Source organism: Seriola aureovittata, chromosome 13 (assembly GCF_021018895.1).
Source record: "Seriola aureovittata isolate HTS-2021-v1 ecotype China chromosome 13, ASM2101889v1, whole genome shotgun sequence".
Taxonomy (NCBI): domain Eukaryota; kingdom Metazoa; phylum Chordata; class Actinopteri; order Carangiformes; family Carangidae; genus Seriola; species Seriola aureovittata.
In genome coordinates this window covers 22,319,912-22,338,318 of record NC_079376.1, presented here as the reverse complement: position 1 = coordinate 22,338,318, position 18,407 = coordinate 22,319,912, and the positions used below count along the sequence as shown (strand labels likewise).

Below are 18,407 nucleotides of genomic sequence, written 5' to 3'. Positions count from 1 at the left end.
TATTTTATATTTTGCTACTGCTGCTGATGATGATGAAAATTTTGATCTTACAGGTATCTTAACTAAATGTACAGGAGTAACAGGCAAAATATTTGCTTCTGAAATGTAGTGGAGTTTAAGTATAAAACTGTAATATAGTAGAGTACTTGAGTAAATGTACTTAGTTACATTCCACCTGTATAGGCCTACCTATAGCCCTCCAGTGCATTGCTGATTTAAGTCTACTAGCTGCAGTAACAGTCTAACATGAAAATGCACACTATATTGTTAAAATTGTTGTTTTATAATTAATAAATTATCAAATAATATATGTATAATAAAAAAAAACAATGACTGTGAATATCAAGTCCTGCAAATCAAATGAATTAAGTGCCAGTGCAGAAATACAGAAATGTTAACAGCTGCTCTGAAACCAGCCTCACTTGAGGAACTCCTTCCTGCACTCACGCCAACTGTCTCTGGATTGGGCCTCTGGTTCCCCACGCCTTGTGGGCCGTGGATCAGATCGTATAAGTAGGCTACATTCAGCTGAAGTGTCGGACACCCAGAGGCCACCCAGAGAGGGACAGGGAGCTGCGTGCAGGCAACATGACTTCATTAACGTGGGGACTGCTCTGCTTCATTGGTATTCTGGCATCGGGAACTCTGGGAATTTTCCCACAGCCTCGCTCCCAGCACCGACAGAGTCACTCAGTTCGTCCTTTGAACTCACGAGTGTCCCCGCAAGTCCCGTCAAGGGTCCGTCAGCACTTTGAGATCAAATCGATTGAGCAAACATCTGACGAAGTAGCAAGTGCTGAGAGTTTTCAGGAGGTCCAGCTGGGAGATTACTCTACCCGAGGCTTCCAGCAGCAGCAGAGTGTCCGGCCAGGTGCCAACAACTACCTGACGCAGGAGAGCCGGACCACAATCAGCGCAGGTTGGTACATGTAGGGATTGCTTCCACCTCCCCAGCACTTGATATCCATGTGTTTGTCATGGCTTACACAAATTTGCTATGGATCTAACACTTATTAGTTTTTTTCATATTTAAATAAACCATATTATAATGCATAATAGGAGGATCGGTATGATTTAGTATTAGACTACGTGTACTGTAGTGTGTGTCCAGTGTACATCCAGTTTCTACCTCACATGCATCACCATCACATTCCTGTCACAGAGCTGAGCCTCTGTTTTTGTAATTGTAAATATATGTAATATTCCCTTAGTTGGAAATAACATCTTGCTCATTTTGTATCAAGAAAATACAAAGATGTTATTTGATTAAAATATAAACTAGTACAATGTAGTATAAATATAACGTAACTTAATGGTAAAACTGAGAACAGACATTTGACATTTGGAGCCGTATATAGGTTAAGAAATGTAGTGGCACAATTAAATGTTTTTCTTTCTTATTGTGTATAAGATGGAATATTGTTTCATATCTTCAGAACAGCAGTGAGTCTTGTTAAATGACGCTCTGGGTTTAATCAGATGCTTAGCTCTGTGACTCAAATGTAATAATAATACATGAGAGGCACAAACTGGGTCAAAATTAAAGTTTTATTTTTTCCAATGGCATAATGAAAATACCAATGCACCACTTTTATAAGATAATAAGTGCAATGCATTTTGTATAGCCTATATGTATACAGTATATATATATATATGCCATTAAATGTATAGATCAGACTATATAAGATGTCTTCAACAACAGCCCTAAAACCTTGTAGTGCATTCTGTTTTCCCTCCAGTGACTTTCACATGGAAAGTGTTATCAAGCTAATTATCTTTCATTCGCCTGCCATGCAGCATCTTAACTTACTTGCCTTTAACCCAAGTAACAACTGCTATAATGCTTTTCCCTCTGCCTTTTCCTTTCCCTTGGCAAAGCTGGTGGCAGTAATTCCAGGTTTTATCGCTATCAGCCTGCCCATCGCCCACTGCCAAAGAAAAGCAAGCTGTCTTCACAGCTGCATCACAATGCTGCACCATTTGCATCCTGGCAGCCTGCTAAAGACTCGAGTGGCTCTCCTGCATCCATCAGAACTGGTGCAGGTAGCCATAACTAACACTTTCTCAACTGACTTAAAAAAAGACAGCTGCAGAGTTGTGGAGTGACTTTTCTGGCACATAAATCTCATATATAATTGAAATTAAAAGCAACCATAGCCCCCAAACACACTGTATTTTTCTCCTACAAAGTTTGTTTCTCATTTATTAGGCCACATGCAGTGCAATATTTAAACGCATAATATGTCATTTTGTATAACAATAACATAAGACGGAGTTTGGTGACGTCAAAGTAGCATGGGATCATGGGTGTTGTTGTCTTCACCACCATTGCCATCGTTGCAGTTAGCTTCTCTAGGATCAGGATATTATCCGTAGAGGTCTCATGCTCTCCAAAACAAACGAACCCCGTGATTACATCTGGTAAAAACACTGAATAGAATAGCTTCATGTTAACTATCAGTGTTTCTCTGATGCTGTGCAACAGACACAAGACCTATCAGAGGGGCAGTTAGCCTAGCTGCTGCTAACATTTGCTCAGCTTGTTTCTCTGATAACTTATGATCCAGACATTCAGGAGCTGAATTATCTGCAGAGGTTTCCTCTTCTCCAAAACAAAGTGACCCAGTGGTGAAATTTGGTAAAAAAAAAAAAAAAAAAAACCCCAAAAAACACAAATTAAAGCAGTTTCATGTTAAAAATCACCGACACCGACTCAGAGGGGCTGGGAGCCAAGCTGATGCTAATGTTTGCTCAGCTTATTTCTCTGATAATTGAAGATCCAAACATCCAATGACTGAAATCCTTCATCCAGTTCAAATATATAGTTAAAAACGAAGAGATCTAAAAAGTGTATTTGTAAAACTGTGGTATAAAACTGGAGGAAATGTCAATTTTACCGCATTTTATAGTTCAGTGTCAAATTTCACCCGCTGATATTACAGCAACACTTAAAGGGAGGTTTCATACATAATCAGGCCCTATCATCATTTCATCATAAAACCTCCAGAAACTGTGTTTTCATTGTTTTGGTGGTCTGCCTCATTTCAATACTCATAATGGAACTATTCAGCACAGACAGGTATTTTTTCACATTGTCTCATGTTGTATTTACTCTGAACAATCTCCACCAGCATCAGAAACTGCAGTCCACATCTGGTATCTCTATAGCCGCCATTTTTGAGGCACACTCCAGCTATGGTCTAGCTTTAGAGCTAGCTGCATGTAGCAGTTGTGATAACAACTTAACTGTGTGAATGCAGGCTATAGGAAAAGACCAGCACTAATAACAGTTTTACTAATGTTGCTACAATCCCAAAACCTTGTAAAATACATTTTTGAATCCATTTAAAAATCTGTTTTAAACGATTATTTCTTTTACAGCAACAAGATCCAACTGCAGAAATCGGCCTATAGACCTGGTCTTCATCATAGACAGCTCCCGCAGTGTACGTCCTGCTGAGTTTGAGAAGGCCAAGGAGTTCCTGCAAGACATGGTGGACAGCTTGGAGATCGGGTCCGATGCCACGCGAGTCGGCCTCGTCAATTACGCCAGCACAGTACAGATTGAGTTTCTACTGAAGACGTATTTTGACAAGTCTTCCCTGAAGCAGGCACTGGCCCGTGTTGAGCCCCTCGCTTCAGGCACCATGACAGGCATGGCCATTAAGACTGCTATGGAGAAAGCATTCACTGCGGACGCAGGGGCCCGAGCTAGTTCTGTGAACATCGCCAAAGTGGCCATCATAGTGACGGATGGGAGGCCCCAGGACAAAGTGGAGGAGGTGTCAGCAGCGGCTCGTGCGTCTGGGATTGAGATCTACGCGGTGGGAGTAGACAGAGCTGATATGATGTCCCTCCGCCTCATGGCCAGTCCCCCACATGATGACCATGTCTTCTATGTGGAGACCTATGGTGTTATAGAGAAGCTCACTTCCAAGTTTAGGGAAACCTTGTGTGGTAAGGATGATGATAATGGGAGTGCGGATATGCCAATAAATGGTGGAATTGATGATTATGGACTAGGCCTAGATGGCAGGAAAGACGGTAATGGAATAAATAATGAAAATGACGATAAAGGAAACAACGGTATGTCAGATCCATCTTTTTAAATTCACCTGTGAGTATATGGGCAGCACCATCGAGGGCATCTCCATTCTAAAGTAAACGGTCCTCTTCTTTAGTCTTTAAGAAAAAAGGCAAAGTAAGTGATTTACTGCCACTTGCTGTGTTTGCATTTCCTATAAAATAATGATTACTAACTGTTGCCATGGAGATGGTGAAAAAATAGTTTAGTATCAATGCAGTTAAAAATGTACAATACAATGTACAATAAGTCATGTACTAACCAACTTAAAGAAGAAGACAAGCCTCTGATCACTGGTTGATCTGCTGACTCAGAGCAAAGTCTCTGTACTTGAATACTCAGAAATGGTTGAAACCTAAAATGATGCTACCTATACTCTTCACAGGGAGCGCGCTGCTGTTTGCACTCTGCGCTTTATCTTGTGCCTCCTGCCGCGTGCCCTGCTCAGTTACCTGAAGATGTGCTTAGCTGCCCAGGTCCACGATTTTGGCTTCTGCCAACATTTAACGGCCACTGCGAGGCAAAAACCAACTTAGCTTGGCGTTAAATATGACTAAAGTATTGTTGAGTGGAAAAGTTTATGTTCTTCAGGAAATTTCACTTGCTTAAATCGCTTAGTTGCTTAAATTAGCTTCTGAATGATTGCATAAACATTATTATCTTTAGATATTCCTGAAAAAAAAAGACAATGGAAAGTTTACTCACTTTCTAGCAGGAAAGTTAGGTAAGAAAGATCGATACCATTCTGGTGTTTATCCATTCATTAAGAAGCCAGCAGCCAGTTAGCTTAGCTTAGCACAAAGTCTGGAAACAGGAGGAAACAGCTAGCCTGGATTTCTCTGAAGGTAACAAAATCTGCCTACCAGCACATTCAAAGCTTAATAGTTAACACGTTATATCTAATCTAAAAGTGTAAAAACAACAACTTGTACAGAGATTATGTGCAACACCATTTCTTGGCTTGGTGCAGTGACTTCCTGGTGTCTCTGGCGATTGCCTGGCAACCTCACGGTGACAACATGAAGTCCAACTGTTCCTTTAAACAAAGCACTAGTGAAGGACATATGATGATATTTCCTGCTAAATGTACATTTATTTATATTTATTGCAGTACTTAATGCTTCTGGGCTACAGGCCAACCGCTAATTGCCATGATAAAACTTCTGTTGGAAATATAAGAAGAAGGAATATTTCAAAATAAAATTGTAATTATCGAATTATTTTGTACAGAGACCCCAAAAGTCACATTTTACTCAGAACTACTTTTGCATTCTCTCACAATACATTTTGCATTCTCTCACAAAAACTTTTCTGTTCCCTCACAATTCATCTGTAGCAGTCCTGCATAATATATTGTGTTACTTTGCAATATATTTTGCATCCACTCTGATCCTATAGAGGAAGGTTGGCTGAGCTTTGAACTGGTGTGTATTGGTGACACACCTGTTATATTTGAAGCATGAGTATCTGGCATCACGATTCCTTCTTAGCTAATGTAAATACATCAGGAGGTAACTGAAGCACAGCTGCAGCTATTGTCTGAGCAATAACCATATCCCCAGCCACAGCTCAACCCACTGACAAGCATGCGGCAACAGCTTGGCCTTTTTCTATAGATCAGGGGGAATGCAAGTTATTGAGAGGGAATATTTCAGAGAAACACCATGACCTTTTCGGGTCTCCGTACTTTTGAGTAATTTTACTCAAGTAAAGGATGGATTTTAAAATGTCTATATTTACACTTCTCCTCTTTCATGTAACACTCTCCCTGGTGTCTAAATTGTCAAAAATCAAGACTAGTTTCTAGTTCCTCCAATTCAAAAACATGCTCTTGACAGCTTGAACCTGAGGGGTGAGTTCAACCAACCTCTGTGTTTCACTGAGACTGCCTTTGTCGTCTGGAAGAGTGACGTCACAACTACATACATAGTTATTATGAAGTGTTGCCTGCGTTGTACTTTGTGTTTGCATGGTCTGTTCTGCATGGAATTTTCTGTTGGAAAATTAAGATGGAAAGTTTTTCAGGTGACTTAAATTCAAAAGCCAGTTTAACATTTCAAAGTGAATAATTACTAAATGTCTTCCATTACTAACAACGCAGGAATTGAAACAACTAAAATAAAATCACAATAACAACACGAATGATAAAATAAAAATGTGCACTATTAATCAGTGTATACTTACAAATTACCAATATCCATATAACAAAAAAAAGATCAATTTAACTATAGTCCTAAGCCAATCAGACACTGGGATGTTTCTTTTCAGGTTTGGATGCATGTGCTCAGGGACACAGTTGCCAGCACATTTGTGTCAACAGTGACAACTCATACTACTGCAAGTGTCGCTCGGGCTACGTCTTGAACCCGGACAAGAAAACATGCTCACGTAAGAATCTTTATCTTTGTTGTGATGTTGATGTTGTGATGATTCACCATTTGAAAACTACTGTTGAAAAAGTTGAACATGGCTAAAAGTTATATTTTGACCGTATTTTCCTGTGACAGTGATTTGAGATTAGATGGGGAAAGCTTCATTAGAGGTGGAAATGTTGAACTTATAAAATATTAAAGTAAGAATTTAGATGGAGCCTTGGAATTCCAAGTTCCTAAGCTTTTGAAGATCCTTTTGAATGTAAGTTAGTGAGGCATTTCATACTGTGCTGCCACACTGCATACCTTCTCTTGTTACCAATGTTTTGGGTTGCCCTAAATAGATTAGGGCAAACTATTCAGTACAAATTAATAAGCAGGGCATGATGAAGGCCTGGATTGATGAGAGGCACAAACGTGACATGTGACAGGTTGGAATAAATGAACTCATGCAAGCAAAAGTCTAAACCCTGAAGTTAGATATTTTGTCCCAAGATTGAGTTGAGAACACACCGTCATAAGATGTTGTTGAAACTCCAGATCTTGAATAAGTGTCAAAGCAGACTGGAGGTCATGTGACAGATTTGTCCCTTGTATCTATTTTCTTGAATGAAGTCAAACAGACTTTCACACTAATTCAATCCATACTCTAAATGTAAATATAAGAGTATCTGAATTACTTAGACATCAGAGTTTATGTGGTGCAAAAATACATTAGGGCAGGTAATATCGCTTAAATGATCATAAAACTTGAAAGACTGGGACCGATGCCAAGAATGAAACTGACCATATGGTTATGGCCATCATTTATGATATAAGGAAAAGCAACCCATCTCTTTGACAATGATACAGTGATAGTGCACTTTGACTCTGGCAGGACTTAACCAGCTGTCACAAGAGCATGGCAGCTTGAGCCCTGACATGTAACTAGTGGCTCTGTCCCTGGTAGAGGCCAGATGACCACCCTCTACCAGGGTAAAGAGATGATAGGTAGTTGGCGTGATAGTATCAGAACCTCTGTCAATCAAATGACCACAGTGAGACACAAAACATTTACAAAGACATACAAAACAACCAGGAACTGATACAAAATGACAGCACAGCAGCTACTTACTGATGTTATTTTATCTTAAGTTGTTTATTTGGCATTCATTTATTACACTGACTAAACAAAATAACCATCAAACCGTTTATTATGACCAAGACCAGTGCTCTAAATTTGAATCTTAAAACATTTTTTATTAATTTCCAGATTGTGCCTGCCTTCTCTGAACCTGTGCCCCAGTCTTGTTCACCCATTCAAAAGTTTCTAAACCCTCCACTGGGCCCAGGCTGCTACTCTTGCCTAAGCAGGAGGTGAAAGGACAAGTGGATCCTTTCTCCAGATCACAGGCTTGACTGACTGTCACTGTTCAGTGAGTTAGCTAGAGTTATTGCTTCACGCCAAATGCCCTTGCTAAGTTGAGAAGGATGACAGTCAGCCTAGGCAAAACAAGGCCCTGTGCACTGCAGTGTAAGAGCAACAACCCGTCAACCAAAGGTCATCATCAATAGCTCTCTCACCCACCAATCTTACTGAACTCAGTACAAGATTATAACCATAATTCCAACCATAATTATCCATGGAAATACATGGATAAAACTGTTTTTATTTACCAATTTACTCTTGGCTTCTTTGACTTGTTTAATTAGACTGAGTTAGTAAGTTGTGGGAGTGTCTCTTTTCAGGTTCTGATCCATGTGCCGATGGACATGACTGTCAGCACATTTGCATGAACAGTGATGACTCATACGTCTGCAAGTGTCGAGTGGGATACGTGTTGAATGCAGACCAGAAAACATGCTCACGTAAGAACACAAATACTTCTGATAAAATTTGCTGCTTGGTTCCACATGTATGTGTTATGTATGAATGAATATTTCTAAATATATTTATGGCCTCAAAACTAATTCATGTTTTTTCTAAGTATAGCTGTAACCTTCATGTACAAAGCAAAAGCTGGTCGGTGATCTTATGCTGTGTGTCTCATTTTGTTTGACTAAACAGGAGATACTTTACATTGTATTAACTGGATCATTAACAATTGGCAATCAAAAGCTCCATAATGACTTCCACAATAAGAGCATCATGTCAGTGAAGATTTTCTTGTCAGGTTTGGTTACATGTTCTTAGGGATGTTTCATACATCCACAAATGTAGAATAGGATATGTTTTTAATTCAAACCAGATAACTTGCTAACATAAGAACCTGGACCTTACTAGTAGACTCGATATTTGTATGATGGCACAAATTTTCTATAAATTATGTTTGTTATATTTTTCTGATGTACTTAAACAAAATCTGTAGAAATACCTTGACTTGGGAATTGATGAAATCATTTTGTACCAATAGAAAACTTGGCATTCTCACAGTTTTTTGATGTTGTTGAAGCTTTCTTGGAGCCATCATGGAAGCCATTACAGTAACTTACCGTAAGGCATTTCCACACTGGCATCAGTTTCATTGTGATGGTTGCTGCTTGGATTTAGTTTATTTTGAAGTTGAAGCGAATCCTTAGTTCATCTTGAATTAGTAGCGGATCATTTTTATGATGTTGCCCTGAGGAGTGTTCCACAGCTTGTTGTTGACCTCAGCGACTATCAGTCACATGTAGGTGTATCTCTTTCCAGATTTGGATACATGTGTCCAGGGACATGACTGCCAGCACATTTGTGTCAAAAATGGCGATTCTTACCTGTGTATGTGTCACGAGGGATATGTGTTGAATGCAGACAAGAAAACATGCTCACGTAAGAACCCTTACAGTTGGTTTCATGTCATTTCTTGCTGTACTGTTTCTGAACCCAGCCTTCAGAGCACTGAAGAATCCCTACAGTTTTGTTTGCCAAAACAGCTTTAAGACTTTATTTTTATCTCAGTGTGCAGAAGTGAATATTTAATTTATTCGAAAAACTATAAAATGGGAAACTGGGATTGATGCACGAACATGAGTATGAGTTTGAGAAAATAGACATAGTAATTTCAAAAGAATTGATTGCACACCAAAGGGGCTATTTGTAAGTTTTGCTATTGCTACATAGCTAACGTTAGAATTAACAGCTGTTTACTTACCAGTCTAGAAGAAGTGTTGCAAGTTCAGCATCAAACTTCATTCCTTTACTCACCAAGAGCTGTCTCCAACAGTGGAAAGCAACGTCAATGTTAACTCACATGTCTTTTCTTATACTAATGTTAGCATGCTAACCAGCTAGCCCTAGTCCATCTTGTCACTTTCTGATAGCAACTCACTGTAGCCTCCATCTGCCCTGAAGATGTAGTGCTGCTCAGAGGGAGTATTATAACATCTTGTCTTGTAAACACAACAATGGGTGAAGTAAATAGTATACAAATAGCCCCTTTAAAGTCTTGGCTATAATGTGCTTGACTGATGTAATTAGATTGAGTGTGTTACATGTAGGAGTGTCTGTTTTCAGGTTCAACTACATGTGCCCAGGGCCATGACTGTCAGCATATTTGTGTAGACACTGATGATTCTTACATCTGCAAATGTCGTTTGGGATACGTATTGAACGCTGACGAGAAAACATGCTCACGTAAGCACCTTTATCTTTTCATTGGAGCGTATGGGCAAATTACATACAGACCACAATGCATGCTGCATGACATTTGATATGCATATGTGCTTTTGTAGTTAATTGAATACAGAAATGACAAGCTCTTGCTTTTGAATTGAACTGAACATTTTCATGTGGACTGGACTGGGTTTTTCTGAATAAGAAATTACTATAATTGTGAATGACGAAGAGTTGAAAGGTATTTTGGACAGAAACACTCTCTTCCTGCCTCTTTTTGCTTATAATACGGTTTGTTCTGAGCACTTTTCAGTTGTTTTGAGGTCAGCCTGAATAACTTAGAGACTTGGGAGACTGATGTACTCAAAGTTAACATCAGTAGTTAAAGGAACAGTGGCCAGACAGAGGCTCCAACATTTCAAACTCACCTTAACTGATGTTATGAGATGTCAGTTACATGTGGACCTGTCTCTTTTCAGGTTCTGATGCATGTGCCCTTGGACATGATTGCCAGCACATTTGTGAAAACAGTGAGGACTCTTATATCTGCAAGTGTCAAGTGGGATATGTGTTAAATGCAGATCTAAAAACATGCTCACGTAAGAACTTGCACGTTATGATATGCATGTCTCAGTGTCACTAGTTTTCAAAACTGAAAAAAATGTACATGCCTGGATAGAGGTAGAAAAAGACTTGGGCCATGGGCATCATATTTTATAATGGTCGGCCCTGATGGTGGAATGTTAGCTGTGGAGGTGTCTCATTTCAGGTTCGGATACATGTGACCAGATACATGACTGCCAGCATTTTTGTGTCACAAATGGTGATTCCTACCTTTGCAAGTGTCATGAGGGATATGTGTTGAATGCAGACCAGAAAACGTGCTCACGTAAGACCCTGAATTTTACTTATATATTTTATATGCATGTCAGGGTTGACAGGTGTCCCACCAAATTCCAATATTTGAGGTAGTTGACTAAATGCTACAAAAGAAATTATGTGGGGATATTTTATTATCTGGACCAATATGCATGTCTTAGTGCAGTGTCTGTGCATGATTACAAAAATGCATATTTGTGTCAAAAATTTTGATTCTTACCTTGGCAAGTGCCATGAAGTATAGATGTTGGATGCAGAAGACATGCTCATGGAAGAACCAGGATTTTCTTACCTCTGCAATTTATGTGGTTGACAAAATACTACAGAAACCATTACTTGGAGGATTGAAAAATCTCTGTAGGATTATTGTTTGCCAGAAACATCTAACAAAAGGTTTATCTGGACAACTGGAGCTGGTGAAGCACTGTGCTCTATACATTGGGCATATTAGCTTATGTAGGTTGTTCTAAATAGTTAAGAGAAGCTGGTTGTGAGTTCATTTTGAATAGCGACTGGGACTGATGCACATAGCAATGACTAACATAACTTGTAAGTTGGAGGGTGACCCATTAAAAGCTCCAAAACCGTTTAGGTTATCCATGATAGATGTAATTGGACTAATTCACTTAGAGTAGTGAGTGTATCTTTTCATGTTTGAATGTATATTTGTGTCAACAATGTTAGTTCTTACCTTTGCATGTGTCATGATGGATATGTGTTGAATGCAGACCAGAACATGCTGTAGTGAGACTCAACTTTTAACTTTGTGTCGGGATTCCTATCAAATTCCATTACTCTAGGTGCTTGATTACATTTAAAGTCTCCCTCTGGAGGATTAAAAAAATGCTAGTAGTAATAATATTATAGCCCCCAAAATGTTACTTTTGATAACAAGAGTTAATAGAGCACATAACAGCTCTTGTTAATTGTCTGCAATAGTTTGGGTCTGTCAGTATTGACTTTATTTTGAATAGTCTGATAGAACCACAGGTATGGTTTAGATAGCCATGATTTAATATATTGTAAAGAGATTGGTGCCACATTATAAGCTCCACAAGTGCCCATTGATACTTTGTGGAGTGTTTCTTTTCAAAATTGGACACCTGGCTAATGAACACACCTGCAGCAACTTGGTGTTAGCCTGAATAAGTTGGATGCTTGGGAGACAGACAGCATCAATTGTAAAAGGACTTACAGCCAGACAGAAGCTGTATCAGTGCAATCCCTGCTTGTATGCTGTAATGAGTTGTCATAACACGTGGACATTTGATGTCCAGGTCTCTTTTCAGGTTCTAATCAATGTGCCAATGGACATGATTGCCAGCAGATTTGTGTAAACAATGATGACTCGTACATCTGCAAGTGTCAAGTGGGATATGTGTTGAATCCAGATATGAAAACATGCTCACGTAAGAACTTAGAGCTTACTTTTGGATGTGCTCAAGTGTCTAGGGTTTGCTTCAAAAGTGCTTTACCACAATTCCCATCACAGGTTCTATAACTTATTAAGGATTCTTTGATTGTTGTAGTTAGCTGTGGAAGTTTTTCTTTTCAGGTTCAGATACGTGTGTCCAGGGACATGACTGCCAACATATTTGTGTCAGCATTGATGGCTTGTACATCTGCAAATGTCGAGAGGGATATGTGTTGAATGCAGACCAGAAAACGTGCTCACGTAAGAACTTGGACCTTTCTAACAGATGTTCTCAGGATTTCACTGTTATTTTCTAGACTGAAAGTGTAAAGTAAGTATTGGCTGAATTTGTTGATTGAATTTGTTTGGGAAGTTTAGCTCAGTCCTTGAATCATATCTCAGACATTGAGAGAAATGGAGCAAATGGCAATAGTCATAGGGTTCACAATAGATAAAGAGGTCCTTGAGTGATAGACTAAGTCAGTCAGATGTGGAAGTGTTTCTTTTCAGATTCAGATGCATGTGCCCATGGACATGACTGCCAGCACATTTGTGTCAACAGTGATGACTCGTATATCTGCAAGTGTCAAGTGGGATACGTGTTGAATGCAGACCAGAAAACATGCTCACGTAAGCACCTGAATTGTATCAATATGCATATTTGGGGTCAGTGGTGTCATCCAGCATCTCAGTTAGCACCACTTTTCAAAGTATCTCAACGGGACTGGTTCATCAAAAATTTTAAAGACTCCATCAGGACAGTAGGGGCTGATGAGGCAATCTGTCTTTTGGACACACCATACTTTATATCATCCATCATTCTCGTCTGTGTGAATGAGATATGCGAGACTGAGCATATTGAAATATATGGGTTGACATCATTGTGGGATCCACTTCTTTTAAAGGGAACTGTGATCAAAGGCTCTGCAAAAAGGCCAAGTGATTGTTTTGAATGTCCCAAGACAAAGTCACTGATGTGTGAGCTTTTCTTTTCAGGATCAGGACTGGACACATGTGCCCAGGGACATGACTGCCAGCAAATATGTATCAACAATGGGAACTCATACATCTGCAAGTGTCGAGTGGGATATGTTCTGAACATGGATAGGAAAACATGCTCACGTAAGAAAGTGATTCCTTTCAACATTTTTACAATATCTCAAGATGTTTTGTTGTATTACGCTCTACACATGCATGTCATGGTTTGGCAGAGGATTCCATGAATATTATGGGAATGATAGCCAAGGGTTTGTTGAGCTATCAAGTCTTGTTTCAGGCTCGGAAGCATGTGTTCATGGACATAACTGCCAGCATATTTGAATCAACCATGGTGATTCTTACAACTGAGAAGAATGGAGAAAATGGCAATAGGCATGGGGTTCACAGTGGATAAAGCGGTCCTTGACTGACTGTATGTTCAGACTGATAGTGGTGAGAGCGAAAAAAAAGTGCTCTGGCTCCACAGTCAAGGACGCTGTTGAAGTTTGTGGGTGCGCTAACGTAGATGACGTAGAAGTAATAGACAGCTAACAAGTTTGTTCAAGCAAACAGACATGCCAACCATATCTTTGTGCCAACTGACCACAAGTAGGGTATAAGTTAACTTCATGAAATGATTTAAATGAGCGACGTTTGCGTTACTGACTGATTCGCATCAAGTTGTCAAGCAACAATGTTTTGCATGCTATGGTGCTAGTTAACATGCAATTCCCTTCTATTTTCACTAAATATATTATAGTCTAAACTTCACCAACTCTCCTGGAACACCTACAGTGTCAGACACCTTTGTCCAGTCATGTCCTGTAAGCGGACAGGGACATGTCGTAAAGGATGGGGTTGTGTTCTCTATTGTTCTCCACAGCGGAGCATTCCTACATTCTAATTGGTTTCTGGTTTCAACACATGCTGCCAACGGGCATGCCACTGCTTTCCGCCAAGAGATGCTCACTCACATAGAACTTGAATGATAAGTCAGTCAGATGTGGAAATGTTTCTTTTCAGGTTCAGATGCATGTGCCCATGGACATGACTGCCAGCACATTTGTGTCAACAGTGATGACTCGTATATCTGCCAGTGTCGAGTGGGATATGTGTTGAATGCAGACCAGAAAACATGCTCACGTAAGAACTTTTTCATATATACACGATGGTGTCTGTGTATTCAGTCCTAGCTTGTCTGTGTTGCACATGTTCTCATAGCCCAGCATTTCTCACCAAACCCTGAGCTTCAAAGCATTATCATCTATTGCAACAAGTATTGAGCTCAGCCAGACTGATGTACCAGCCTGACTCTAACCCACCAAGAACTGTTGCACACATGGATATGGTTTCTATGTATCTTCCAAAAAACTGTATCAGCCAAGGTTTCAACAGCTGGCCAGGGGCTCCTTGAATGCTCTTTCCCTATAGTACTTGAAGAGGCTTTAACAAAGATGGGTTGGTCCATGTGCTTGACCTGACAAAAGCCATTCTCAAATCATCCTAAACTATGCAAGATGATGTAAGGTGAGATGCCAGTTTTCCTCATGTTAATGCATTTTTGGTTTATTAATAATCCAGAGCCCGATATAGATACATTTGCCCTTTAAACAGGTCTATAGGCTTGATCATTTACTACACAGAGTAGTACTGAAATTTGCATGTGTGGTCAGGAAATCAGGATGAGTCTAATTTTTTGTATGAAAGCTGATTTGTCCATACACAAAGCTACTGCGACTCTGATACTGCATTTACAAACACAAATCTAGACCTAGAGGTGAAGAGTTCCAGTCAAACCTAACCTCATCCCTGCTTGCTGACTCCATACAGTGGTATGTCCAGACTGCCTAGAGAGAACAGATCATTCTAGACAGTAGACTATGCTTACTATATATTGCCTGGCACAAGGAATCCAGCTCATGTCTTGTAAAGCTGGATAGGTAAAAGTTCATTTTGACACTGTCTGCATCAAGCAGGTTTGGCTCAACATGACAGCCCTCTAACAGAGGAACTGAAAAGCTGTCTTTCCTCTGAAGGTTATGCAGTGGATTATGGTCTGTTTTTCTACAGAGAACCTCAAGACCCCCAGAGGTCAAAGTCTCAGAGTGTGCCATGATTCACACAATTCACTTGACTCAATACCTTACCAGGTTAAGGTTTGTGTGTGACAGGAAGAGTTTCCATGCACTGTGTGTTCACATTTGCATAAATGTGCAAATCATGCACATTTGTTGGGCTGGGTACTCTAAAGGGCTCTAAGGTATGTTTTCTTGTTGAGATGTCCCATTGGATTCCTTGTAGACACCTACAGTGTAGGAACAGATTTATAGTTCAGCACAGGACACACACCTTAAGTCTGTAACCCCATCACCCAACACAAACTACTCATATTTTGTGAATGTAGTCTGAGTCACGGCAAAAACTGTCAACTTCCACAGAAAAGAAAAAAAACTTCCTCACCATCTGTGTCCACACGTAAATTTCAGTGCAGTGCTCCAGGTAGGAGCATGGTCAAGTCTATAACACTGATGGGGTGTTTTGCCTACAATGTGTTAATTTAATTCTAACAGTTACCACACCTGTCTTTCTTTTTGCATTCTTCAGTTGTGGAAAAGTCTGTAATTGACAGCAACCAAAGCTACTGTGTCCAGCGGCAAGCAATACTGCACTTCTACTGGTCCAGCCATTTACAGCACAGTTTACAGATCATAAAAGTGTGCTGTGCTGGTGTAAGGAATGAGGGACTGCTAAGGCACTTGAGGTTGTGATGTGAGCTAGCTGTTGAGTGTGGTCTCAGTAAAGGACCAAAAAAAATGGTTCTATTGATTTGTTTTTTGTCTGTTTTTTGTATGTTTTCAGTGATTTGGTATATTACATGTATGTGAGTATATTGCTTAAATAATTAACATGTCTTAAAATCCTACTTAAAGCTAACCACACTGGACCTTCCGACTTTGTGATTAACTAGTTGAAGTGACTGAAACATTTTGATTATATTTTCTAATCTCACTCACAAAAGAGAAATCATAATTGTACATAATCTCGGGTGTATTATTGATTCAGTATCCATTGTGATACTGTGTAAAGCAACACCTAAAATTTATAGGATTTTGTCACCTTGATGATGTTTGGAACAAAGGCTCATATTGAACATCAACTCTGACTTGAAGTGGGTGTCAAAAAGTGTTCGCTGCTACTTTCGGCCTGCAAAGAGAAACATTTGAAGAGCTGTGTCGCTCTTTCTACCAAGCAGCCAAATGTAGTGTTACTAAACATGGTGAAACGCCACTCACTCTCTCCATATTTCTTCTCATTCTTTCAGAGGAAATGAGAAGTGAAATAACCCAAGATGCCTGCATGTGTGAAGCTCAGATTGTGTTCCAGAAAAAAGTACAGTCAACCATTCACGAGCTGAGCAGAAAACATATCCTTTTGCATCTCACAAGATCCACACATTGAGTTTGATTTTAAGATTTTGATTGTGTGACAGAAATATTTGCTTTACATTTTGTGTCTGTAAAAATAGTTGACATAGGCACTAGTTTGGACAGTTGCAATGATATTTGTGTTCCTAATAGTGCTTTTGATTACAATAATTTGAATCTGAATCTAAACTTTGAGTCTACAGTTTTATAGTTGCATATTTTTATGGTGTCATGATGAAGTGGTAAACATTGCAACATAAAAAAAAAAAATCAATTTCCTTGACTTTCTGTTCACTTGATGAACTTTCAGACAAAGTGAATCTGATTGAAGGTCAGCAGCAGTATTAAGAACAGCGTTGCCGTCAGAAGACATGTTAAGGACTGGCGATGTATCCACTTTTCTTGACCACCGGAAGTCATCTGTAAAACCCTCAAAATCTCTTTATGTCTCATGTCTATGATGTGTCCAAGATTTGATAGAGGTCTGCGTGGTAATGATTTCTTATGCGGTATACTGGTAGCATTATGGTTTTATATTATAAACCTGCATTTTTGCATTCACAACATGGTCTGTTGTTACTTCTTACAGTAAAGTTGGATATAACTGGTGTAAATGTTTACATATACCTGTGTATTTGTAAGAAAAGCAACATTTCTTCCTAACAGTGTAAACCATTGAGTTCAGATTCATGCACTGTAAGATAATTAGTGAATTTATAGAAACAGTAGTTGCGTTAGCTTCTTTAAAAAAAATGTGTTGTACCACATCCTTGTTGTGTATTCACTGCTCTGAGAGCATTTCTTGGTCAGTGTTGTTGTGTAGTGTTCTTGGTAGAACACAAAGACTCCATCCACAATCATAACACAACAACTAATCTCTTATGCAACAAGAGCATTGTTGCTATCCCTCTGATTGCAGCATTACGCAGAGAAAAGACCAAAATAAAACCTGATCCAATTGGCCCCTGGCTGTGTTAAATCACAGAATTACTATAATCCTTTTCTTTGAATTGAAACATTTTAACAACCTAATTACACAACATGCATTGGTAATTATTGTTTTGGTTGTAACAGACAGGTACAGTTGTTTTGGGGGGATAGGGGAAAAAACAGTTTAGGGAGCTCTGACCGCTTCAGTAGGCTACTTTGCATACTTGGCAAGTCATGGACCAAAGTTTCTGGCAGCAGTCCTGGCCATCACAGACTATTGTCAATGCAAGTTTTGAAAGCGGGAGATTTATAGCTAAGATCACATCAGTTTTGTAACCAGTTAAAGTAATAGTTCTTCATACACTATATTCATGTACTATATTTTCTACTCATGTCTGTGGAACACAAATGAAAAAAGTGAAAAGTATTTGTGGTGAAGGCCTCTATGGGTAAACTGACAGTTACATGCATTACATGTTTTGGTGCTTTTCTGTATATTTTCTATCAGGATTAAAGCTGGACATGGAAAATAAACATTCTGAAACAATGGATCCAAATCACTATTGTACGTTTTATACTGTGTTACCAAGCCACATGCTACAAGATTAAAACTATGATTCCTTCACTGGACTAATGTTTTTTGATATTGCTGTGCATTGGCCAATATAATTGAATGCCACACTGTATTAAAATACTTTTATGTATTTGTTTAGTGTTAGTATAGGCCTACTACGAATAGTTTCATTGTGGT

The 18,407-nt window shown here is 39.2% G+C and overlaps 1 protein-coding gene across 8 annotated transcripts; it reads left to right on the top strand.

Annotated features, from left to right (window-relative positions):
- Positions 1–485: 485 nt before the first annotated feature.
- On the top strand, positions 486–18,213 carry LOC130180701 (matrilin-3-like). 8 transcript variants are annotated; one of them, XM_056394381.1, is made up of 16 exons: positions 487–919; positions 1,879–2,043; positions 3,382–4,086; positions 6,353–6,472; positions 8,185–8,304; positions 9,128–9,247; positions 9,932–10,051; positions 10,510–10,629; positions 10,800–10,919; positions 12,187–12,318; positions 12,465–12,584; positions 12,834–12,953; positions 13,320–13,445; positions 14,325–14,444; positions 16,624–16,725; positions 17,022–18,213. In XM_056394381.1, the coding sequence occupies exons 1-16, from the start codon at positions 589–591 to the stop codon at positions 17,072–17,074; spliced, it is 2,694 nt and encodes an 897-aa protein (XP_056250356.1). In that variant the 5' UTR covers positions 487–588; the 3' UTR covers positions 17,075–18,213. The 8 variants fall into 8 exon arrangements, with proteins under 8 accessions (XP_056250358.1, XP_056250356.1, XP_056250357.1 ...); XM_056394384.1 differs by having other exon boundaries at positions 489–919; positions 3,382–3,957; XM_056394383.1 differs by lacking the exon at positions 10,800–10,919 and having other exon boundaries at positions 486–919.
- Positions 18,214–18,407: the final 194 nt, after the last annotated feature.